Source organism: Rattus norvegicus, chromosome 3 (genome assembly GCF_021556685.1).
Source record: "Rattus norvegicus strain SHRSP/BbbUtx chromosome 3, alternate assembly SHRSP_T2T, whole genome shotgun sequence".
NCBI lineage: Eukaryota > Metazoa > Chordata > Mammalia > Rodentia > Muridae > Rattus > Rattus norvegicus.
The window spans coordinates 88344202-88370146 of NC_141536.1; the positions used below are offsets into that span (position 1 = coordinate 88344202).

The 25945-nt window shown below is 46.5% G+C and overlaps 1 protein-coding gene across 2 annotated transcripts in view; it reads left to right on the forward strand.

Moving 5' to 3' along the window:
- The first annotated feature begins 1244 nt into the window (after nucleotides 1-1244).
- Slc1a2 (solute carrier family 1 member 2) overlaps nucleotides 1245-25945 on the forward strand; it is a 130456-nt gene continuing 105755 nt past the window's right edge. For both annotated transcript variants that reach the window (NM_017215.3, NM_001035233.2), the window contains 1 exon segment: nucleotides 1245-1372. In NM_017215.3, coding sequence (NP_058911.2) covers nucleotides 1356-1372 — 17 coding nt within the window. In that variant the 5' untranslated portion in view covers nucleotides 1245-1355.

Genomic DNA, 25945 nt, shown 5'->3' on the forward strand with positions numbered 1-25945 from the left:
GATTTGGACTCTCCCTTGCAGGAGCCCATCTGTCTTTGCACACCTCCCCCATACTCGGAGGCCTGAGGAGAACTGAGCACCCGGTTGGTGGAAGAGATACGTCTCCAGCACTTGGCCTGGGGAGTGGGGGTGGGGGTGGGAGTGGGGGTTAGGAGAGAGAGAGAGAGAGAGAGAGAGAGAGAGAGAGAGAGAGAGAGAGAGAGATTATGGCCTCCCTCACACCCCGCCCGCCCTCGGAGAACCACATTAATATTAATATAGACGAATGATCGAATGTCCGGGATTTATTCGGGCCCCGGCGATGAAGGACCCGCAGCTGGGTCGCGGTTCCTTCCGGCCACCTGAGTGTTTCTGCAGCTCAGATTCTGTGGGACTCCCCATCCCAGAAGTGGTAGGATGAGGGTGGGTGTGCCGGTCTGTGTGATGTGAGCACGAGCAGATGTCCAGGGAGTGATGGGGACCGCCAAGGCTTCTCCAAGGATTGGGGACGGAGGGGCATCCCGGGTCTCAGCACTTGGCCCAGCACAGGGTGACCCGGGGCCACTCGGACGCGAGAAGAAACAATAGCGACTCCTTAGACCCTGGGATCCTGCCACTGGCTGTCCAAAGCGTTCCCGGACTACCGGCAGAGCCTTTTTTTTTTTTTTTTTTTGGTTAATTTATGACTGGAGACTGGTGGGGGAGGGACAACAGAAGAGGGACAGCGTCTAAAGATGGGGGGCAGGGGCAACGGTTAAAGAAGTCGCCCCAGGCTGAGGCTCGGGTGATGTCAGCTCTGGACAAAAATAGAGAGCGATCGTCTGCAAATCCCCAGCTCCGGCGGGGCTAAACCTTGCAATCCCTCTTCGGCCGGCGCCGAGCCAGGGCGCAGCAGCCTCCACCGCCTCCCCCGGCGCGCACACACCAGCACACGCGCACGCACGCACACACTCCCCCGCACTCGCACTCCCGGTCTTCCCCAATCCCGCTCGGTGACGGCCACTCGTGGTACGGGTCTGCCCCGCGGCGAAGCACAGACACAGGTGGCGGCCAGGACGCAGGGAGCGTGTTCCTGCAGCCCTGCGACCAGCGCGACCTTGCAGGAGCCGGTGTAAGATCCCCGTAGCTCCTCTCGGAGCGCTGGCCGCGAGCCGTTCACGGGAACGCGGACCGCGCGCGGTGGAAAGCCAGGACGTGGATTAGCGCCCGCAGCAGCCTCCGCGCGCGCCGAGGCGCTAAGGGCTTACCCAGGAGGGGGGTGCGAGGGCGGAGAGAGGCTGCCCGTTAAATACCGCTCCCCGCCGCACTCCGGGCTCACCCAGCTCGTCGCCACTGTCTCCAGACCGTGCCCGGGAGGAGGGGGCGTTCCCCACGCCATGGCATCAACCGAGGGGTGAGAGTTTTTCTGGGTACCTGTGGGGAAGCGGGAGCCGCGCGCAGGGTGGTGGTGCCCTATCCCAGATGGGGACAGAGAACTGTGACCGGGACCTCTGAAACCCTACCAGAGCGCTCGCCAGGCTGGAGGTGGTGGGAAGGGGTCCGGTTTCTTTGGTGGTCTAGCTGTCCTTTGAGGATGCGGAAGACAGAGAATTGGATCTAATGAAAGGGTGAATTACTATCAGGGTGTGGAAAAGTGTGAAAAGAAACCGTAGAGGTTACTTCAGAGATTTAAAGGCAATAAAGAATTGTCCATAGAGCCTGCAGGAGACACTGCCTGGGCTGCAAGGTGGGGACCGGTTGGAATGAATGAGCCGGGACCAGAGCAGGGGCGGGGCGAAGAGAAGCGCACAGCCCTGAATGCTTGCTTTGGGCGCGCGCGGGTAGGGGATGAGGGCAAGCCCCCAGCCCAAGAGATTTTTGCTTTTGGATATCGGAATCTCCCTGGCTAGCTGCAGGGAAGAGTGGAAGAGATTTGGGTGCTTCCCGATAGAGAAGAGAAAACCTGTAGCTTGGAGCAAGACTAGACATTCCAAACTTATCTGGGCTATCACTGGCTTTTTTTTTTATTTTGCCTGTGGCCTTGGAGTCGCCCCTGTCTCTTGAGGCCACAGTTGTCATGATGATCGCTTCTGTGGTAGAAGGACAACTGTATTTAGCAAGGGAAGCATGGGGAATGCAAGAGTCCCTTGAATACTCACTCCAACGCATCCTAATCCTGTCTCCCCAAAACACTTCTCAGGCTTTCCGGAGCCTAGAACAGAATAAAAAGAACAATTGGGGACCCCAGCTTTTGGGTTATTCCACAAATGGCACTAGCTGCTTTTGAGAGACCAGTGGACCCACACCTCAGAAACAAGTATCAGGGGCTGCTCAGGACTATATACTTGAGTCCTAGGTTCTGGCATTTTCTGGAGCATGCTTAATAGAAGTCAAACTCCACCAACTTTCGGTGAGGTGGTAGGTGGTGATCTCTAAGCAGGAGTGGAGAGAAGGTGTTTAAAGCCAGACTTCGAGATTCCAACCTCAGACAAAGAAAATACTTCTAAACCTGCCCATCTGTATCCAAGAGAAACAGCCCATCCATCTATTTCTCTCATCCCCCAAATCTTTCGAAAGGCGCCTAGCATCTTGTACAACAAAATTTCTCCACATTGCCCTTTTTACCGGTGTGGGTCTTCGGAGTAGTTACTTATCTGAAAAGGTGATCCAGTTTGGTGCTTGTGAGCCAGAAGGCAGTACCATGTGCTAGAATTACATATTGGGAACCCACATGACTTAATGCCAGCACTCCTCTCTGTTTAAAGGGCTTTTATCTTCGGTATAGGTAAAGGCGTCTCTGGCTATCTACAGGACCCTTCCAGAATTACTTCTGCCTTCAGAGTCTCAGTTGGAAAACATCTTCAAAAAATATTATCTTTCAAATGCCGCATCCAACTTACTGTCTGTACTGATGGCCAGAAGGGGAAAGAGAGGGAAACAAACCTCCCCACACTCTGTGTGCTGTTTTTTTTTTTTGCCCTTGTCCTAAGTGAGAGCTGCCAAATGGTTTGAAATTCAAAGCAAAGCAGATGCGATTTTTCAGGACAGGAACCATTTCTAGTCCAGCTAGTGCCATCTTTGTGCATTGCGCAAGGTTGGGAAATGATTGTCAAAGAACTTGTATCTAAGAGATGAAAGAATTGGGAAAAAAATCTGGGAAGCAAATGTAGAAAAATATATTGTTTAAGAATAGTAATCAGTCAGCTGGAAACATTCTCGAACCCTTCTTTTCTCCCAGAAGCCTTTGCAGAGTCTCTGTTGGGTAGAATGCACCTGCTAGACTTGGTGGTGGAGATAAAGAGGCACAAACATCGTGGAGAGGGCTTTCTGAAGGCTGTCTCGGTGGAGACTTTTAGTACTAAATTGTTCTCCTGGGTTGGTGAGATCTGTTGGCTCCTTCTGATATCTTTGGGTAATGCACCTTGTAATGGAAATTCAGGAAGCATCCCCAGGAAAGTCTCTTTTGTTAGCCTTTGTCTCCTAACAATATTAAAACTGTTTTTTTTATCTGAAATATACGTTACTGAGAAGGATACGGAAATAGCAATGTAATTACATCTTTCAGTTTATACATGTTTAGCTCAACTCAGTTCCAGAATGCTGGGGGAATGGGGTGGTATATTAAACCAATCGATCTGGCGAATGTGTATTTGGTGTTCAAGTTGCCACCAGCAGCATATGCTAATTACTCCATTTATAGAATTATTAGAGGCAACAGATACATTTGCTCAGCACGCTTTTCAAAGCTCACTCGTATATTTTTACATTCATGTCTTCCAATAGCTCCGCGAAGCAGGCGATCCAATGAAATAGATTTGAAGACTCAAGACTGTGTACAACAAAATGTCATCTTTCCTGGACGATTCTGGGATTTGGCATAGCTTTGGGGTATCATCTGGAAATGTCAGTTGTCAGTAGTGAGCGTGTGGGCCATGGCTGGTGCCTATTGTCGGCTTTTTGGGGAAATCTTCATATATATATATATATATATATATATATATATATATATATGTATGTATGTATGTATGTATATATATATCTCCAGCAAGTGGGCTTTGAGAATATTTTCATAGCCTCTGTGTTTGATTTTTGTCATCTAACAGCGCATGCCCGCCACTGTTCAGTCATCTGAAGTTTCTGATTGTGTTTCACTGGGGACATCAGTGTGGCTTTTGTAAAACTCAGCAGTGGCTCTCATAGCTTCCAGGTTCTGAGAAGTGTTTTCCTATAAAAACAAGGTTCAATTTGACAGTCGAATGTCTTTTGTGTTTTGTTGTTGTTGCTGCTGCTGTTGCTGCTGAGTCCTGGGCATGACTGGAATCACTGAGATGGCTTTTAGGTTCCTGACCCAAATTGGAAAGAGATTATAAGTCACTGGTGACAGGCAGGCTAGTGTCTGTTATTGACTAGGTCACAGTGGAGTGGCCAGATGCCAAAGAGACAACCATTTTAGAACTATGTTTCTAGGGGCTAGGGATGGCCAGGTCTCCACATTCATCAGAGACTCCTGGCAATCTGTCTTCTGATCAGCTCCCAGGAGCCAAGGGGTCAGGGCTGCGCCAATCAGGAAGGCTTGGGTTTCAGTCTGACTTAGAGAGCAAGTGAAACTGAGAACTGCTGACAGCGAAAATGCCCTGCCAAGGGAGACCCCTGAATTTATGACTCCCAGTGCATGACGATAAACATAGCATTTGCCTTACCCGCCCGCCCCCTCTCCAAGAATGAGATTGAAGGGAGGAGGGGGATGAGCTCGTAGACTGGGCTTAATACAGGATGAGTGGAGGGCTGGGGAGATGGGGGCTAGAAGCGCTTGCACATTGCATGCCTCGGGCTCTACCAGAATTCATTTCCCTTTCTCAAGAATATTGAGATTGTCTTCCTTGGGTAACGTGAACATGAGCAGAGCTATGATAAACTAGTCTGTGTTTGCCAAGGCAATCTCTTGGGAGCAGTTGAAAGCTTAATTCTCCAGAAAATAGTTCCTAAATCCAAATGAGACTTGTGAAGTAGAAACACAGCTCATTCCAAAGCAAACAGAAGGTCTGATCACCTTCTTTACCCCTCCCATCGAATGACGAGGTGCCCTCTCCTTTGGCTTCTGCACTTAGTAATGTGTCAGACCTGAGAGGGTCCTCCAGAGATGAGACCCCAGCCACACAAGCAAGCAGCACTCTAGCAGTGCTCTGGGTCAGTGCATCATAGAGCCCTTGCTTCCAGATATGGCCGCCTTCTTCCCAGTTCGAAGCTCAGCACAGGTTAATGCCTTGACAATTCCCTATGCGCTCTCCCCCATGACTGTATCAGTGTAAAGACGTCTCCTTTGAAGGCAAACTAAATCGGTTTCTGGAGTGAATTGCTTCTCTCACTGGATTGCCTCGCCCCTTGGAATGAATTGACTCGCCAGTTCCGTCGGCACCTACCTACCGTGACGTAATCTAATGAAACACAGATAACTTAAAAATCTCCTAGTCTTAGTAGGCAGAAGCACAGTTCTCGAGATTTAAAAATCTCAGTTAGGTTTGCATTTCAGGAACTTGTCCTCACGGTCTGAACAAAACATCTGACCGATGCCGGGCAGTGCCTGCTTGCTTATAGTTGTCCCTTCCCTGCCCTTAACAGCTTGTTGGAGGTGGGGGTGGGGGGCAGCGAGGCCAGGAGGCATGCTTCTGAGGAAGGGTTTGGAATCCAGATTACAGCAAATCTCTTTATTTACCATGGTTGTGGGATTGCCCTCCCCTCCCTCTGCCCACCCTTTACCCTGCAGCTTGCCAAACGCCAAGTCCTTAGAATGAATTAATTAGGGGGAGTGTTTAAAAATATCTCATGGCTCGGTCTCCACGTGCTTCGTTATTGATTGGAGGCAGATGGACCGCGTATTTGCCAGCAGAAGAGAAAAGGACTGATACCTCGCTATGAACCTGTCTGGTTGGTTTCATACAACGCCAGAGAAGACAATGGGCCCCAGTCAGTGAAAGGGGGAGTCTAAATCTTTTGAAGGCTGTTACCGTTTTTCATAGCATTTTGTTGCCTTTTCAAGATTATTTCTCAAAAGCATTGATGTTCTCTTCTTTTCTTTTCTTTTATTCGTGTACTTAATGTCTCACTTAGACAAGCAGATGCGGTAACTGTCTGCTGAACTGTCATCTGGAGTTCTCAGTGATGTCGGCAGCTGCCTTGGATTATAGACTCATTGAGCAAGGACTGGCCTTTGAAAAGAGAAGGAAGGGAATGAACTCCACTTAGGCAGCTGGGCTTGATCTGTGTCAACCCCAGCCCCCTCTAGGATGGATGGTGGCAGAAATCTTGCAGGAAGTCCTCAGGGACAAAGATGTAGATATTGTCTCTGTGCGTCACGTATATTAAAGGATTCATTTAAATGACTGGTGGGGCTTTCTTTTGTCACATTGGTCAGGACGACCATCTGTCCTTCACTGTCCCTAATCTGGCATGGGACTTTGAATCCTGAGCTCCTATTCCTGGTCCCTGGCCTCTGCTTTCTCTCAGCATCATAGAACCAGAGCCAGAACCTCTATCTGCCCTGGCTTTGCTTTTTGTGTAACCTTGAAAGGGAGCTGCTGGACACTACAGTTCATGTGTGGCCCAGAAGTATGTTCTTATTTTGGATTTCAGAGGATCTTGAAAATGTTCGAAATCTTTGCCCCCTTGGAAAACAATTCCCAATGCTGGATTTTTCTTTATTTTTCTTTTGTTTTATTTTATGTGTTTGGGCGGTTTGCCTGCAGGCGTGTGCCACATGCATGCCTGGCACCAGTGGAGACCAGAAGAGCGGGTCAAAGTCCCTGGAACTGTAGTTACAGGTGGTTGTAAGTTGCCATGTGGGTGCTTGGAATCGAACCTGGATCCTCTGGAGGAGCAGCCTGTTCTCTTTTGAGGTTGAACCCTCTTTCCAGTCCCAAATTGCTGACTTTACCTCTCTAGAAAATTGGAGATCTGGTGACAAAGAACTCACTTTTCTGCCTTAATAAATTTATCGTGTGATAGCAAGCCAACAGAACTAACTTTTCTACTAACTCATTTATCATGTGATTACAAGCCAGGGTCTTGTGTGAGGGCATGTGTAGGTATGCATTCATACATGTATGAGTGTGTGTTTGCTACTACAGATTTCACCCAATAGGCAAGGATTCTACCTTTGAACTACACCCCCTTCTCTCTTTTCACATCTGCCCCACCTCATGCCACTCCCTGCTCCAGTGTTCAGACTAGGTTTCTGTAAGGTGTTCAGGCTGGCCTTGAACTCACACTCAGCTCAGGCAGGCCTTGGACTTGCTATCCCTCCTGTTTTAGCCTCTTGAGAAGCTGGGATTACAGGCCTGTGCCATCCACCAGGCCCAAAGCATTAGCAGCTACAAAGTAACTTAATTCTTATAATGTATTATTATTAGTCCTGCTATACTATATTATGTAACATTACTGTTAGTCCTGTCTTTTCTAGAAATAGCAACTTTGGTATAAAGTACTTTAGTACTTGGCCCCAAATGTCTTAGATCTTAAATTCAGGGGTCGTGGAGTCATGGAGCCATGTCCTTAACTAGTGGGCTACCCTCCTTTCTCTCTGTGGCAGTGGTTAGCTGGAGACAAGGACTGAAACCTGAAACACAACATATTAGACACAGTTGTCGGGAGACCACAGCACTCTTATTCTATGAGCACCCACTTACCCCGACTTCTGGGGCAGCAACCGAGAGTGCAAGCTTGGTAGTGCATTGTCACTGTCTTCTGTGGCTTAAGCGCTTCTACCGTTCCAACTTGCAAGACTTTGTCAGAATGCTATGTAAGTCAAGAGACTTTAAATAATTTATCTATTCTCATGTGTACAAATACCTACCAGTTTGCATGCATGTGTCACACATGTGCTTGGTGCCCACAGAAGTCAGAAGAGGTCTTTTGATCCCCCTGGAGCTGGAAATAGAGATGGTGTAAGTGGCCATGTAAATACAGGATATAGAGCCTAGGTTCATTGCAAGAACAGAAACTTCTAAGCCAGTGGTTCTCAACCCCATGGGTCACAACCCATTTGGTAAACCTTTATCTCCAAAAATATTTACATTATGATTCATAACAGCAGCAAAATTGCAGTTATAAAGTAGCAACAAAAATAATTTTATGGTTGAGGGCCACCACGACATAAAGGACAGCATTAGGAAGGTCGAGGACCACGGAGCCATCTCCACAGCCCCTGTTTTCTTTTTAACCCGCAGCCACTCCTTCCCCTAACCTCTTCTTGCTGTTTCCTCTAACTTTGCCCCCAAGTTGCACTTAATCGGGCTCCTCCATAATTATTGATTTCTACAAAGCTAATGGCTCTGCCTCTTCTCTGTACAGTGACCGAGAACAGCCCTGGGATGACCACGTGGGCTGATAACTGACTTCTGTGCTTCTTTGTGGCAAACAAGGCTGAGCCTTCAGCAGCCGTCAGATGTGGTTAACTCAGGGCAGTGACTTCAACTACTTTATTTTGCTATAGTGCAAACAGCGATGGCCTCAGGACGCCTTCTGAATTGACAAGATCTGCATCTGTGTGATGGAGTTTTAAGATTTATTTTTATTTATTTGTATTAGTGTGTGTGTGTGTGTGTGTGTGTGTGTGTGTGTGTGTGTGTCTGCCCATGCTGGATGAAGCCAGAAGGGGACACTGGGTTCCCTGGAGATGGAGGTACATGCTGTTGTGAGCCTCCCAGCGTACGTACTAGGATCTGAGTTCTGGTCCTCTGAAAGAGCAAGTGCTGTACTCATTATGCGGGCTCTCTAGCATGCAGTTTGTTGATCACCCAACAGGGGGCAGTAAAGAGCAGTAAATGTCCATGGAGATGTGACTCCCTTAGGAAGCCCTTCCATCCTTAGGAAATCCCAAGTCCTACAGCACAGCACAGCACAACACAGCACAGCACAGCAGAGGGCACAGCACACAGCACACAGCACACACACACACATACACACACACACACACACACACACACACAGTCTGATAGTAATGAGATAATTGTCATATACTGAAGTGTTGGAAGATGTCAACTTCACATGACTGCATGTCTATCTATGACTTAATTTAATCTTTGAAACTCTCATAATATTATGCTCATTTTATATATAGAGAGAGTGAAACTTAGAAGTTTTGATTAAATGTGGTTACTGGGTTCCTAGCCCCCGCCCTTCCACCCTTTGTCATCTAATTGTAGCATTCTCTACATTTTACAGTTATCCCATATTTCCTTCAACTTTAACAAACCTTCCTTCCTTTTTTTTTCATTTCTGTGAGTGCATGTCCCCGGCCATTTTGATAAGAGAAAGCAAGTGCCCCTGGAGAAACAAGATTATGACAAATGTCACAGGCTATGCCCAAGAAGGAAAGAAATTAGCTTATCTCTGAATGAGGATGCTTCAGAGAAAATGGCACTGTAAAACAACGTCAGAGGAAGTTTAGGTAATGGCAAACTATTGTCATGTCCCAGTTTGTAGACCTCAAACCGGAGGAATTTCAAACAGGAGTAGCCGTGCCGAGGGGAGATAAGGAAGAAGGACAGCAGAGGAGGAAGGGCAGCATCCCCTATTAAGTACCAGGGGGAAGTCAGCCTTAGTGATCATTTGCTTGCTTGTTTTTACCTCAGTCTTTACTTAAATGGCCAGTTGGGATTTGATGGCCAGATTATATAGAAAAGTGGGGGGAAGCCATTCAAAATGAAGTGCTTGCTTAGGGCTGAAACGGCTGGGAATCAGTTGACCGTACATCTCAGATGTTCCAGAGGGACGGACAACCCTGGAGATTGCTGCAGCTCTTGCTGTTCATGTTTATGTGCAACATGGGTTCTAGAAAACAAATGTCAAGAATAAAATCAGACTAACTTCTAAGAATGGGTTTGAGAGCGATGGAATTATAGACAGAATCTAATTCCCAGTGTTTTCTTGGAATTCAAAGTCATCCGTTTTTAGCCAACTTTTTTTTAAATCATTGTGGAGTCATAAAACTGAGCTCACCATCGATTTTAAGATCATGACCATAGCATTTCAAATGAGATAGGGCGTGCTCAGGTTGGTGTATGCACATGGGTCAAATGCAGACATTTTAAATAAAGAACTGATCACCGCTGGGGCTTACCTGATCTAAACCACACGTTTGGATTTTTCCCTCACAGGCCATTTAAGAACTTTGGTGCTGGTGGGTCTCAGGGAGCTTAGTTAACTGAGTTGGAGCTTAGTCTGAGTCTTGTGCGAGGCTTATTGGAAGTCTGTGGGGTTGGAGTAAGGGAAGTATGGAGGGACAGATGGAGAGGGGGGAACTCAGTCAAGGCCTCAGCCCACCTCAGGATGAGGAAGGCACTTCCAGGTGCTCCCTGACTGACAGAGGAAAGATACCTGTTTGTGTTTTCTGTTCCTGCATTAGCTAACCATTCATACAGCTCTAGATGGACAAAATGTAACGTTTTAGAAAAAGCCATACCCAAGAGCTGTCTGTTTAGTTCTAACAGCTAAGCTAATGAATCTTTCTTTTCTGCAGTTGAAGGCCCGGGCATCTGGATAGTGAGCTACAGTAGCCATTTTCTTCCTCATGTAAGTGTTTGAGAAACAGTAATAGAATCATCCCAGCTGCCTTTGGCCTGAGTCTAGAGGTGGATGACAGCCTTCCCAATGCTGTCCTCTGTAGCAAAAGGATGAGCTATGCCAGTTAGTGAGGACAGAACTTCCAAAATTTCAGGCAGACGGGATGAATAAATTCAAAGGTGTGTGTGTGTGTGTGTGTGTGTGTGTGTGTGTTTTCATGTACATTCTGTCCTAAAGTTGATGTTGGGTGTGTTTTTTAATTACTCTCCATCTTATATATTAACACAGAGTCTCTTCATCTGAACCCAGAACTCCCATATTTGCCCAGTTTAGATAGCCAGTCTAAACCCAAGCATCTCCTGGCTGCCCACCGGTGTTTACACATAGCTGCCACCCCTGCTCTGCTCTCCGTGTGTATGTGTGCTGCGAGTGCAGACTCTGCTCTCCGTGTATATGTGCCCTGGGAGTGCAGACTCTGCTCTCCGTGTATATGTGTGCTGCGAGTGCAGACTTCTGTCCCAATGCTTGTATAGCAAGCACTTCATCTACTATGCCATCTTCCTTGCTCAAGTTTCCAAATCACAACACAGGGACCACAGCTAACAGCTCTGTAGTGTATATTTAAAAATTGCTGGGACTATAGTCTAAGTGTTGTTACTACAAAACAAGAAAGCAAAAACACGAAAGTTAATAGATGAACTAATTAACATGAGTTAGTCATTTGATTTATACACACACACACACACACACACACACACACACACACACGTATATAATTGTAACCATCATTGTAACCCACAAGTACACAGAACTAGTTGTCAATTACAATTAGAGGTAAGACAGTCAACTCATCAAGTCTTAAAGGAGGGTGTGGTAGGAGAAAATAAAAGGGGGAATGAATCCTTGTGTGGGAAATAGGGATTAGAAGTTTTCATCCTCCTCAGTTTTAGCTACAACCCACAGAGCCATCAGCTCAAGTCCTTCTGAGGAAGCCAAGCCCAGTAAGAAGATACAATCTGAAATGTCATAGAGAGGGAAATCAACTCTGGTTACATTTGTCTGACTCCTGTCAGGCACAGTGACTTTAATGAGGTGAACCAGAAACAATGCGTCGTGAGGCCAGAGGATAACTGCTAGTGATACTTGTAGGCTTGACAGCAGCTGTTTTTCTGCTCCTACTGGTGTAATCCCTGGATCCTTTATCTCTGGGAAAGTAAGCAACTGGACGAGCCCTTTCTGGAGCATCTGCTGTTCTGTTCTGGTGACCCAGGTCAGGCACTTTCTCAGCATCCTTGAGGCCCCTTGTGTGTTTTCACCTCTGCTCCACTGGTGCACATGAAGATGTGTTCTGAGACGAAAGGACACTTTTGTACACAATCCAAGTCTTGAGAGGATACCTCGGTGGTTGTCACTTCATTTTCTCATGTCCCTCGGCTCTGTTCTGAGTCTGTGACACTGGTGGTCACTGTGTTTGTGTTTTAAGCAAAACAACTCAGTTCAAGGGACTCACCTGCAGGGCAATGGAAAGTAAAGGAAGCTGATTAGAAATCACTTTCCTTCCTTTTTATAACCATTTTAAATAAATAAATGACACCATTTGTATAGTTCCAGTATTTGAGTAAAGAGGTCAGGGGTTAGATTTGATATACTCTTGGTATATTTTGCTTATAGAAATAATATATAGATCTGAAGGACTTGGTAGCTACTGCCAAACATTGTTTTTAATAAATATTTTACCATTCCTCACATCAGACAAAATATGGGCATTCTTGAAAACAAACATATTTTATAGAGAGGCAGAAAGGCAAAGTGTATCTTCCACTTTGATCCTGTTCCCTTGAAATCCTCTACAAGTTTGAAACATTTTTCTATGCATGTGCAAACACCTTAAAATGTAGGTTGGGCTATTCATGCGGACTATTATAGCTGTTTACTTACCCAGTACTCCAGGTGCTTAAGTTTGTGGCATGTATGTATGTTTAGGCATACGTATGTATAATCTATTCTACGTATAAAACATATTTCAATTCCTAATAATAAATCACAGTATGGTTATCTAGTATTCCATTTAACCAGCCTGTAGGTTATTGCCGAGTCTTGATTTATTATAATAATGTTGGTGGGATCCGAGCGAATGGAAACATGAGGCAGGGCCACTGAGACCAATGAGAAGACAAGAGCGATAATTTAGGTGGACGAGCTGAGAAGATTGTGGGAAGAATTAGGACACAAGGTGAATGTTCTGGGGCTGTCCAAGTGTCTACAAAGGCAAGCAGAACATGATTCAGGGGAGGACTGGCCCCTTAAAGGAAGAAGATAAAGAATTTATCTCATGTGCTTGGGCTAAAATGTTTATGTATGTGGGACACCAGGCAGAGATACTCAGGTGAGCATCCGAGTCTTTATGGAGTGACACTGTATTGGTAGAGGCAACACATTTGTCTGACTGGTCATGAAACAAGGAAAGAATGGAGCCGAGGGAGGATCCTGGGGAGTGGCCATGTCTGGAAAGGTTGCAGATGACTGTGACTAAGTGGTGTCCTGCGGAGACAGAAGGAGAGGGATCAGAAAGGACTGGTGTCTCAGAGTGAATGACAGTCTTGCCTGTTAGAGACATACTGAAAAGCAAATTCTGCCAAGTGGTCATTAGACGAATCAGTCTTGAGGCTACCTTTGCCAGACCAGAACTAGTGAGGTGGTTCCTGCCATGCTGGTGTAGGTTGTGAATGGGTAGAGCAAAAATGAATGAAAGGTTTGTTATTGTTGTTGTTTCTTAGGGTTTGTTTTTATTTATGTGCATAGGTATGTGTTGGCGGGAGTGCACAAGTGTGTTCAGGTGCCCCCCAGAAGAGGTCACTGGGTCCCCTGGAGCTCAAGTTACGGATAGTTGTTAGCTGCCAGACCTGGGTGCTGGGCATTGAACTTGGATCTTCTGCAAGTTTACCCAGTGCTCTTACCCTGTGAGACACCACTCCACCTTGATGCTACTGTCATTATTCTGAGTGGCGATCAAGAAGCGGATGTGATAGGGAATTTGATGCACAGGGCACAGTCGCACCTTGGACTTGAGGGTACGTCAGTGCAGCGTGTCTGTACGCTGAGGGAAATGCGGGGTCAGTGAAGGCATTCCGATTAATCTCCGGGGAAGACTGTGTTGAAGCAAAGGCTCAGAACTGAAATCAGCTCATTGCTTGCTTTGAGCTTTCTGTAGGGAGAGCAGGGTGTCTCTGGGGATTCTCAGTTGAGGCCTCCTACAGCACGCTTAGCCAATCCTATGGCATATCTTCTTAGTCAGGGCTTCTATTGCTGTGACAAAACACCATGACCAAAAAGCAAGTTGAGGAGGAAAGGGTTTATTTGGCTTACACTTCTACATCACTGTTACTCATCAAAAGAAGTCAGGACAGGAACTCGGACAAGGCAGGAATCTGGAGGCAGGAGCTGATGCAGAGGCCACGGAGGAGCCCTGTTTACTGGCTTGCTCCTTATGACTTAGTCAGCCTGCTTTCTGATACAACCCAGGATCCCCAGCCCAGGGATGCCACTATCCACACTGGGCTGGGACCACCTCCATTAATCACTAATTAGGGTTCACTTCCTTACAGCTGGATCTTATGGAGGCGTTTTCTCAATTGAGGATCCCTCCTCTCAGATAACTCTAGCTTGTGTCACGTTGACATAAGACTAGCTAGCACACATAGGGAGGATGACTCACAGTGGAGAAGAAGGGAAACACTGCCTGCCTATGTAGCCAAATTCATGTAGTCAGTCAATGATCTGAAGATGTAGGCAGTCAGTTCATCCTGCCTTTGTAGCACCATTGTCAGAGCCTGGGTAGGATATGCTTGGCAGTGGTTGACATTTTCTCCATGCCCACCCTTACAAACCTTATATCTCCTTAGCTGGAGTAATTCTTTTTTTCCCCTTACATCCAGGTCATTATGTAACATCTGTGTAGAGGACTTTCTTGGACTTAGTTTTGTGTGTGTGTGTGTGTGTGTGTGTGTGTGTGTGTGTGTGTGTGTGTGTGTGTGTGTTATGCACATGTAAATACTCACATCCCTTTATGAGCATGTGGAGACCAAAGTTAGCATCAGACATCTTCCTCTACAACTCTCAACCTTATTTTTTTGAGGCAGAGTTTCTCACTGAACCCAAGCTCACCAATTGGCTAAATTGCTTGTCCAGCAAGTCAGCAAGTCCCAGGATCCTCCAGTCCCTTCCCCTCTGTGCATCTAAGTGCCAGAATTGCAGACATATTCTGCTACACTTGGGTCTTTATGTGTGTGCTGGGGTTCTGCACTCTGGTTCAGAGCTTATATAGCAAGAAGGTTAACCACTGAGCTATTTCCCCACCTCCTAGATCTTATTTCAGTCACCTTCTGTGTTCCTCATTCTCTTTGGATTGTTTCTGGAACATTTCCATACCACTGTCCCCTTGATACCTTCAGAAGAATGGTACTCTCTCAGGTCTTTTTCTACTCAGACTGACAGATCTCTTGGCCTGCTTGTTTAATGTCTGGATGCATGGGGATGAACGGACTATAGTGGAGCTGTTGATATTTTCCCTGTAGTCTCATCCCTACTTCCTTACAAGTCCCGTGCCCCCCTAGTCCCCACTCTCATCTCAGCCAACTCTGCTGCCACGGCACTGAAGTCAGAAACACCAGCTTTGTCCCTGACTTTTCCTCTTCCCACAGCTCTGATCTGCCAGCTTACCAGGTAAGTCCTTCTCTCCAAATGGTTTCTTAAGCCTTGTCCACTCTCTCCACCGCCACGGCATGGCTTTAGCCCAGGCAACAGCCGTTGCTTTCTTAGAGGCTTCAGCCTTTCAGCTTCCAGCCTTTCAGATCTTCCCACACCTGCATCTTGCCTACCCATTTCCCTTCCAAGACCATTTGTTTGCGTTGTTCTCTTACCATTCCACAGCTAGTTAGTGCCATCTTCCAGAGCAGTCTTTGATGCTCAGTTTCAATGCCCTTTCCTGGAGGGGCTTTGTCTCCCTCTCCCTACTCTGTGTAGAATAGGTCCCTTCCCCTTTCTCAATCCCACCTCAGGCCTCATGCTCTCTTCCTTCATGGCAGCAATTACAGCTTCCAAATATTTTGATGATTTATCCTCTTCTTTGTATGGCTCTCATGGGCCGTAAGAATATTGAGGATCAGCTGATTTTTGCAAAGTCCTGTGTTAGGATTAACACAATGCACTTAACAATCACCCATAAGTAAATAGATGGTCCTGCCGGTCTGGGGGGAAGCAGGGATTGATTCTTAAGAGGGTGACATCTGACTGGGCTTCTTCCAGGGAGGCTGTCCTGCTGTGCTTTGTCCAGACCTCTCTTAGCACCTCAGTAGATCTGACAGTGCCAAGTGTTTTCTGCCTGCTTGCTGCCTTTCAGATCTCGCTGAGGATCAGAACTCTCTTAATTTACTTTCGCTTCCTCTTATTATCTCCATCCCAGAGAATGTGGTGTAATTGAATTGTCTACTTTGGGAAACAGACTCACAAGGGCAGAGAGGGGAGAGAAGAAATAGTCTTAAGCCAGCCATAGGGCCAGGGCTGGGAAGATGTGTCTTTCTGCTCCTTAGGAGGTGATCATCTCTATAGGGTGCTGGTGGTCAATGAAATATCCCCGCCCAGCAGTCAATAACCAGCCTTCTGGTTGTTAAGAGTTAGCAGGGTTCAAGTAGGTTTCAGAGCCATCCTTTGGGTAGCAGCTCATCTGAAACCAAATATAGATTTGCCATGGTCCATTGTGTCCCTGCTCTACTGCCTGGGAAAGACGGCAAATTCCTCTCTGCACTCCTTTCAGAGCAGAGCAGACTCTGGTCAGATGAGCATCGTTGAGCTCTCTCTTGCCTTTCCTGAGACTGCCTGTCTCCATTCAGAATCTTGTCTTTTCTCTTCCCTTGTTCGTTGCAAAGGGAAACAAGAAGCTGGAATGAATTAAACATTTAGATACAAAGAAGGGATCTGAGTCAAAGTTGGTATTTAAATTGAATCAGTGAATAAAACTTAGGGCTGACAGTTTAACTGCTTATAAAGCTGATTTAGAAGAAGAACAGTTACCAGAAGCTGCCAGTTCTGTGGCTAAATTGTTGATTTTGATTACTAAGGAGCTTCTTAGAACATTTAATCAGTCCCAATGGAGTCCCCCTTACTGTGACTTCCTGCAGGTAGAAAAATGACGTCTTTAATTATGTGTGTTTGCTGCTAAGCCAAAGAAGAATGTTTTACACACACACACACACACACACACACACACACACACACACACACACACACACATTTTCCTTCTGGAATGGAGTCCTTTGCTTTACTTTTCTAGTGCTTGGCTGTGTTTGGTGGTATTTGTTGGCTCTGTTGGGATAAGAGGGATGAACACCCCGCGTATGAGCCTCCTAGGGAAGTCCTTAGCTGCAGCTTCCCTCATGGTTGACAGGGTGCTGAATTCAAATCCAAGTCTGCAGATTTTTGAAATGAAAATAGAATCAAAGTATAAATTCTTTATTTTCTAGTTTCCTCTGGCACAGAGGCCATTGTAGGTTCCAGGAACCAGGCATGCACCCACGTACTGTCTTCCTCATTTGAAGACTCTTCATGCATTTCTAGTCAAACCAGTGTCCGGGACACCCATTGTTCCACAAACAGAGCCAACCATTTCTCCCAGCAGGGGGCGCTGTGGGGCTGCATGGCCACAGGCTGGGCAATGGGATTTTCCTTCCACTCTGAAGCAAGAACCAGAGGGCGAATGTTCTCAGTCCCGCACCAGCTGACCCCTGGGTTTTTAAAGAAGGAAAGCCCTGATGCTTTGATTTTCATACATTCCAAGTTACCCTGAGTTGTCAAATCAGCCAGAGATCCAGAGTTCTTCGGGGGTTGCAGCCAACTGATAACCTTCGGGCTGCCGCTTTGGTTTTTGTTATCCATTTTGGCCCTAGATCCTCTTTCTCACCTTGTCCTCACCCTCCTGGATTCTCCTCAGCAAAGTTCAAGAAAGATCCTTGGTTCCGGATTCAGGTATGTGCAAACTGTTTCTGTCTGGGTCATTGACAAACTCGCTTAAGGTGAAGGGGTGAGTGTAGAATAGAACAGCTCTAAAGCTGAACGGAAAGGTACTTGAGGAAATAAAAGAGAACATTTGAAGGCTTGGAGGAGCCCCAGAATAAATAGCTCAAGAATGGAGGCATGAAAGCCGATATTCTTTTCAAAATGACTAACTAGGCACCCCAGAGGGCTAGCTTGTGTTTCAAGCCAGTTGGCAACAAGATTAAAGTAGGCATGGAAACACTGTTTTAGTTAAAGGATACTCTCCCTTAGGAGTCAGCTTGTCCATATGTCCTCTAAAGGGCTTTCCCCTTTGCCTGTGGCTAAGCTTCCGAGGCAAGCCAGTGAGGGGGCGACTTGCCCACATTCTAAAAGCAGGAAAGCCATTGTTCTGCCCCCAGATGTAGCTTTAATGTCTCACTGAAGGCATTCTAAGTGAAGTTCTGGGATCCTTCTGCTACTGGCTCACAGAATGTTTGTTGAATGGGTAAATGAGTGAGTCTCCAGAGAGGAAGCTTGTTAGAGGAGTCTTTATCATGAGAACTTCGAATTTCTCCACCAAGAGCATCTCAGATTACTTGGGAACAAACAGAAAGGATCAGAGAAGTAGGGCCAGCCAGCTTCACAGGCACGTGCTGTGGTGCTTGGCTGAACCTTTGAATAACAAGTGGCTTCCATTTGTAATTTCTGTCTGTATCCCACAGTTTATGCGTCCATTTCAGGGAGCCAGGCAGGGCCACGCTTATGCACAATCCTCCTCATGGTGACCGTGAACAGGGTGACCATGAATAAGATGAGCGTAGACCTGCCCCTTTATTGTATGCTGGAGTAGTCGACAGTGAAATACTTCGCATAAAAGAGCTTCTAGGAGCCAGCATTGCACACCGTTATGAGGAAGTTTGAATCTCTACTTAAACCCAAGAAAAACCTCCTGTCTCTTCACTCATTAGCTTAAGACTTCAGGAAAGTTAATGAGCCTCTTTAAGGCTGGGTGTCACATAGGAGCAATGTCACCAGGGTTTGGCATAAACGGTTTATGTGAAGCACTCTCTGGGCACAGTGCCTGGGATATGGACGTCTCCCGGTAATGGTAACTGTCATCGTTCCTGGAATTGTAACTCTCTGGTTACCTGTAGCCTGCTGTGCTTAGCTTGGGCTTTTCACCAGCTAACTGACTTCCAGATAACTTGGTAACACGTGGTCTGCACCCACAAATATGTTTGCTAGGTCTTTTCCATAAAGCTGTTGGTGATAAGATTAGAAAAGCCTTCCCTGGGTGCCTTTGATGGTGTGAGTGGTGTGTTTGCACTTGTGGGCCGCCAGAAGACTTCCCCCTCCCCTGTGCTTTCAACTCCTCACTTGTTTTAATTATTACAGATCTTATTCCAAACATACTGTTTCTTTTCCAACACTGGTAGGGCATTCTGTAGACAGTTTTATCTTGAGACCATATACTGCGAAGTTAGCATCCAGTTACGAGCCGCCGTTATTACCTCAGATGCTTAGAGGTCAGTTTGGTTCAGCGTCTGGTGGATCCTAAGCTCTCACTGATGGTCATAACTAGGACAGGTCAGAGGATGGGCAGAACTCATATTAGTTTTATGGTAAAAGGGACAACTATGAACAGCCACAGAAAGATGCACAGGCCAGGTACAGAGTAGAATGCCACACCTTAGTCCACTACCATAAAACCTCTTGCATCCTCTCTCAGGGAGGTTTAGCTGTGCAGGTACCACTGACCGAATCATAGGCCTTGGTGAGTAACTTCCTATTTCTATCCCTGGGGAACTTGGGGTGGTGCTGAAACTTCCTATTCTGGATCTTTCTAGTGAACAGCCATACCTGAAACTATCTAGGAGACCCTCATCTACCGGTTTTCTCATTGGCATACCCAGATAGTTAGCAGACCCAGAGCTGGAGCACTCCAATGGGATTCTGAAGATTTTAGGATTGAGTGCCAGGAACCCGAGACAAAGACCAAATACTTACTTTTTTTATTATATAGACTCCATGTAATCTCTACAAGCAAGGAGTTCTGCACTCCCCATTCTTCCGTCTGTCCACTCATCCATCCTCCAGCCAGTCAGCCTTATGAGTGGGAATATGCTGCAGAAGGGACTGCTTCTTCCACAGTAGAGCCACCGTCACCTAACCACGGTCACCATGCCTTGAGACCTAGCCCTGCCCCTCCCACACACACCTCACTGCCTCCTGTGGTGGCTGCCCAGATTTTGTACCAGAATCTTTGCTACCAAAGACTACAAGACAGCTACATAACAGAGTCAGGTAAAGACTTGAAAAAAATCTTCAGGATAAACAGAGAAAAGAGGTCAGTCTGGTTCAGTGTCTGTGGGTCAAAGGCAGGGTGACTAGACTGAGTACTTGAAAGCACTTATTATACTTTCCCTTGTGATTGAGGAAGTGTCTGTAGGAGCCTGAGTCTGTTAAAGGTCAGCTGTTGACATTCTTAGGGATAAAAGGAGACTAAACTGGTCAGATGGCAGGATGAGGGGTAGGAGAAGGAGGAAGGAGAGGAAACATAAGGACATGCTAAAGGCAAATGTGGGTGGGTCTGCCCTTTCCTCGCTGTAGGAACAGATTGCAAGGCAAACATTTTTATTTTGGAAGCAACTTCTAGGCTGATGGAAATACACTTGCATAAATGGTGTGTCTCCAAGAACACCAAGGTGGCCCAGCTACAGGCAGATGCTGCAGGCCTAGCGAGGTATTCCTCCCAGCCTCGAGGTTGCTGGGTGACTCTTCTGAAAGACCCCCTTACACTCACAGGGCCAAGAGTTGAGTAAAGTGGCTCCTGCCTTCTGCTGTGTAAGAGGAGACTTTGCCTCAATTCAGTACCTCTGAGGTGAGGTGGTGCTGGGGAGATGACTCAGTCAGTAGACTGTCTGCCTTGCCCAAGGACCCAGCATCCTTGTCAAAAGCTGGGAGTGGTAGTGTATCTTTGTAATCCTGGAGTTAGAGGCAGAGACAGGCAGATGTCTGCCGGCCAACCAGCTTAGCCTATTTGGTGAGTTCCAGGCCAGTGAAAGAAATACCATTTTAATAAATAAAGTGGATCATGCCTGAGGGATGACACTGGAGGTTATCCTTGGCCTATAAACACGCAAATACACACATACACCCATTCATACACAGACACACAGACTCATGCACTCACACATGCACACAGAAGGGATTAGGTAATTCACATCACCTCCGAGATAGAGTCAGACAGTGGGCTGATTTACTAATGCAAGTTAAACTGGAGATCTCCAGACACCTGCTGGAACAGCCTTCAGTTAACAGAGTGTGGTGATGTTGTAGACTAAACAGCAGACCTTCGGAAATGGAACGCTTGCTGTGGCTGACCCTTGAGTTTAGGTTATGTTTCCTTGGACTGGCACATCATCTTCTAGTTTCAACCCTCCCCAAACTAAGTGTTCAGTGTGTGTAAGTAGAAAGTGGATGGCAAATTGACTCATATACTGTTGGGGATAATACAGTGTTTCTAACAGTTGTCAACATGGACTCAGAATGTTCCAGAATACTTGGCCTGTCTCTTCATTATCCTGAAGTTCAAGGTCAAAATTAGAGTAAAGACTAGTGTTTTGCTCCTCATTCTCCCTCGCTGCTGCACCAAACAGCTGTCACAATGTGCCTTCTCTATCTCACAATATGCCTTCCGAGTTTTGAAGACCGGGGAAAAGAAGAAAATGAGCTTCTTCTATATCTTAATTTATTTGGGACAATTTCACAAGTTTCCATAAACTGGACAGCTAATGAATAATAGAAATTTTCTGGGCTTCTGGAGTCTGCGAAATCCAAGGTCAAGGTGGTGGGCAGATTTAGGGTCAGGTAAGGCAGGTGACACTTTTTACCTGAGTCCACAGGAAATGGAGGATGAGCTCCTTCTGCTTCGGGGTAGGTGCTGATCCTACCCCGAGGGCTTCCTCCTGTGAATTCATCACTGCTCAGTGAGCCAGTAACTAATGCTATTTATCTCTTACGAGATTAGTATTTCAACATGTGGATTTTGGAGGAACACACACACACACACACACACACACACACACACACACACACACACACCACATCACACATCACACATCACATCACACATCACACATCACACCACACATCACACATCACACATCACACATCACACATCTCGGTACCATGCCCAAAGCTTCCAGCTGTGTTTCAGAAAGGCGATGAGCCTCCTCTCTTTCCGTCCAGTATCCACAGATCCCTTACCTGGTCAGTTTGTGCCCTTGCTTCTCCTCTCCCATGAGGGTGAGGCTGGGGCCTCTCCTTAGGCTGGATGTTGGCTCCTTCTGAACTTTCGTCCTGGCCACAGAGTGAGATGGGAAAGTTCAAGTTCCCTTTGTTCCCAGCCTCACTCACATAGGTGTGATGCCAACGTAAGACTCTATTAAAGACAAATAAAATAACACAATAATGGTAACTATAAACATAGCTGTTGTCAGTGTTTTAAAAAACACTTGAAAGCTTTTTATGGGTGGTCTCCTGAGAGCTAACTCAATATGAGTGCCTGGCTTCAGCCCTGTCCTTCCCACAGGACACCCTTCTCCTCTGGCCTTTCCAAGAGGAGCTGCCAGGACATGTAACATGATCCCAGTGTCCTCACTGCTTAGGAATGGTCCATACTTGTTCAGTTTGGGCTGCTCTTGTGGTCAGGGCTAATCACTGTGAGGGATGCAGGCAGAGGCACAGGCTGACTTTGATCCCTGCCATAGCTTCCCTCTCTCTGGCTCTCTGGAACCCTCACTTCCCACATGGTGCCAGCCAGGTTCTGAGGGCAGCCAGTGGTCCTTAGGGTTGGGTATTGTTCAAGCCCACAAAGGGGAGGAATACTTTTCTCAGACAATGTGAGTTGCATCTCAGTTACTTGGGCATCGTAAAGAGGACCCATGCTTTGGGGCAGACCCCTCTCCCCCTTTACCAACGGCTTCTTGTGTAATAGAAGTGAAACACGGCGTTAAGGCTCTCCAGGCCCAGGGGCAAATGGTTCTGGTTACTCCTAATAGACTGACACAATCTCTGGCTTTCAATTTACATGGTTTTCCATCTGTTCTTGGCCAGTGGATTGGCAACCTTGAAGCATCTATGGAATTAAGGGAAGGTGAGACTATGGTCTTCACTCTCCAGGGACAAACAGGCATCTGCCCATCTGGTCAGTTATTGCTGGCTCACACAGACATTTAAAATGAGACAACATTTACAGTTCTTTGAGCTGAAGTTAGATTAATTGTTGTTGTTTTCAACCTGGAGCGTTCAATTAGCTCTCTGAACTTTCGTGGATTTGGTGTATTTGCAAGGCATCTTTCACATTGGCGTGTTCAAGCGTTCCCATCTACACATCCGCCATCCACAGGACCAAGGTTCTGGATGTCGATAACAAGGAACCTGTTCCTATGTGCCTGCACAGCAAACAGAGGCTTTGAAGACCTAAATGTGACTTTGGTTTCTCCATGCGCAGCTGACATTACATCAGGGACATGGTATCTATCTAACACGTGTGCTGCCAATGTCCTAAGAACGCCAGGACAGTGGGACTACCTGAGCATGGGGAAGTGAGAAGGTCTGCCTCTTTGAGGAAAAAGAGCATTGATCGTGGAGTGGAAGTGATGTCTGCTCAGTGGGTCAAGAAGAGGTACTGGAAAGAGAGTTAGATTGAAGCCAAGGGAGGGAACAGTCAAACACAGAAGGTTCACAGTCAATTGAAGGGGAGGGTGCTTTATACATTGTTGGTAAGCGGATGGTCCCTGACTTAAGATGTCTTGACCTGAAATTTTTGGCTTCATGATGGTAAGAGTACACTCATATGCTGACTTTGCTATTCCTTTTTTTTTTTTTTTTTTTTTTTTTTGGTTCTTTTTTTCGGAGCTGGGGACCGAACCCAGGGCCTTGCGCTTCCTAGGTAAGCGCTCTACCACTGAGCTAAATCCCCAGCCCCGCTATTCCTTTTTAATACAGTAGACTATAAGTTGTATAAGATATTCAACGCTATTTTAGAATGGGTCTTGTTTCAGATGAGTTTGCCCAACTGTAGACCACGGTAAAGGGTCTCAGGACACTCACAGTAGCCTTGTCTAAGCTGCAATGTGCGTTTATCAGGTGTATTAACTGAATGGTCAGATGGCAGTTCTTACTTCGCCGAGGGTAAGTTGGGTACCAATCTCACTACACTACATAGGGCACCTCAATTATCTTTTTTGGTTTACTCATAAATTTCATTTGGTCATTTTTCTAGGGAAGATACAAAAATCCAGGAGCACATGTTCAAATCAGAAGGGGAGGTGGTGGGTGACTTTTCTCCGTGTTTGTAAATTGCCCTTTCTCCTGTTGTCTGGATGCCTCCGCTCATTCAAGTCTTAATAATGGACTCAGGTTTGGAAGTTGACTTACCTTCCCTACCTGCAACATTGAGTCTGTAGGAAGGACTGAAGGAGCTGCGCTGTCAGAGTCCTTTAAATGGGCTGTGCATGCTGGGGACCACATCTTCAGCCATCTGTCTTTAAAGTGATCTGGGAAGGAACCCCACTATTAATTAGCGTTGGGGGAAGATCAGAAACTTCTGGTGCCTTACATGTGGGGGCTGTAAACACAGAGAGCCCTCCTGGAGTGTGACACGGATCGCTCAGGTGGCAATAAAATGTGGCACCAGCCATTCATTTGACAGATGCTTGCAGATCAGCTGGCCCTCTGCTGGGTGCTAGGGATGGCCCCCTGGATGGCAGTCGGCTGGCTACTCACCATCTGGCATCCACACAGGGAAGCAGCGCATGGGCTCAGAGACTGCAGCCTGGGGTTTCTGCTCCGTCACGTGTTACTCTGACCTAAGCCTTAGTGTAAGACACCTGGCCGTAGTGATGGACCTCAAGATGCTTGAATTCCATGCTAGCTACTTCCTGGACACCTGATTTGGCCTTGTGGCAATGCAGGCTCCTCACACAAGGTCACTATACAGTAGGAATAATGGCAGCTGTGTTGGGGGATAAAAGACTAGTCACCTGTCATTTTGGCTTCTTCTGAAACACAGAAGCTATCAGAAAAGGTGGCTGATTTTACGTATCACTTATTACTTCTTAAGCCCAATGATGTATATATTTTCCCAAAACACACAAGATTGAGCCCTCCAGAAGTTAACATCTTTTAACCTGTATCAATGAAACATTTAGTACCCTCTCCCTCCAAGCAAACATGTGCGCCTTGCTGATTCTGAATCTTCTTGAAAAGGAAAGTCTGCAGATGCCAAGGCTGGCCAGACACTGAAGGGACCAGGGTAGTCCCTCAGTAGGCTCTCCCAAGACCCTCTGCTCCCTGGGTAAACAATGAATGTGGGAACATTGGGCCTTTTCTGTGAGCGGCCAAAGGACAGGCCTTGGGCTTTGCAGATGTCTTATCTGGTGAGAAGAAATATGAACAACAAACCCGGGAAGGCTTTATCTGCTTCTTGGCTCTGGGAACCCCAGTCTGTACAGGATCGCCCACAGGGCCTGCTCTTCTGAGATGAAATCTTTCATCTGCTTGTGCCTGGGACTTCCGCTGCCCTGACACATGGGGGCGCTGCAGCCTCTCTTTTGCTCAAAGCTGGCTGGACATCCTCTCCAACTGAGCCTTGAGCCATCACAATTTCCCTTTATACTAGCCTGAAGTCATGTTGTGTGTCTTCCTATAGAAGCCAGTGGGAGTCTGGCAATGGGCTCAGCACCTCTCTTTTCCGCCCCACCCCCAGACTCTTTTCATAGTGCTCTTTCCAACCAGGAACAAATTATACAAGCAAATGACTTTTCACAACAGAAAAAAATCAAAAGTAGACGTAAGCAAAAAGAATCCCATTTGCCCTTCGAGAATGATGTTCAATGCATACATGTACAGGTACAGACACAGACACACAGACACACACAGAGCTATAATTATTACTTGATTACTGACATGTCATTCTACAGTTTCATTATTTGCAGTGTCTCTCAAAAAAAAACAAACAAAAAACAACAAAAAACAAAAACAAAAAACAAAGTGACTTTGAATAATTGAGATGTCTGAAATTGAAGCCCTAAGATCTGAGGGCTAAATACGGAAACCAGGACTTCTCAAGGAAAATCCTTTATGTGAGTGTGGACAGGTGTAGACACCTTCCACTTTGACCAAGGAAGGCAGGGGCAGAAAGGGGACAGAATGTGCTACGAAGGACAGCATTCACTGGCAAGCTGAGGAGAGGCACGCAAGAGTTTTACCTGAAATGGAAGAACAATTTAAACCCTTCAGTTCTCTGGAAGATCCTGTAGGGGAAACCACACCTGTCTCCCTTTCTTTCTGGGGTGGCTGGTGCTTCTGTGGGTGGTAGTTACACAAGTGG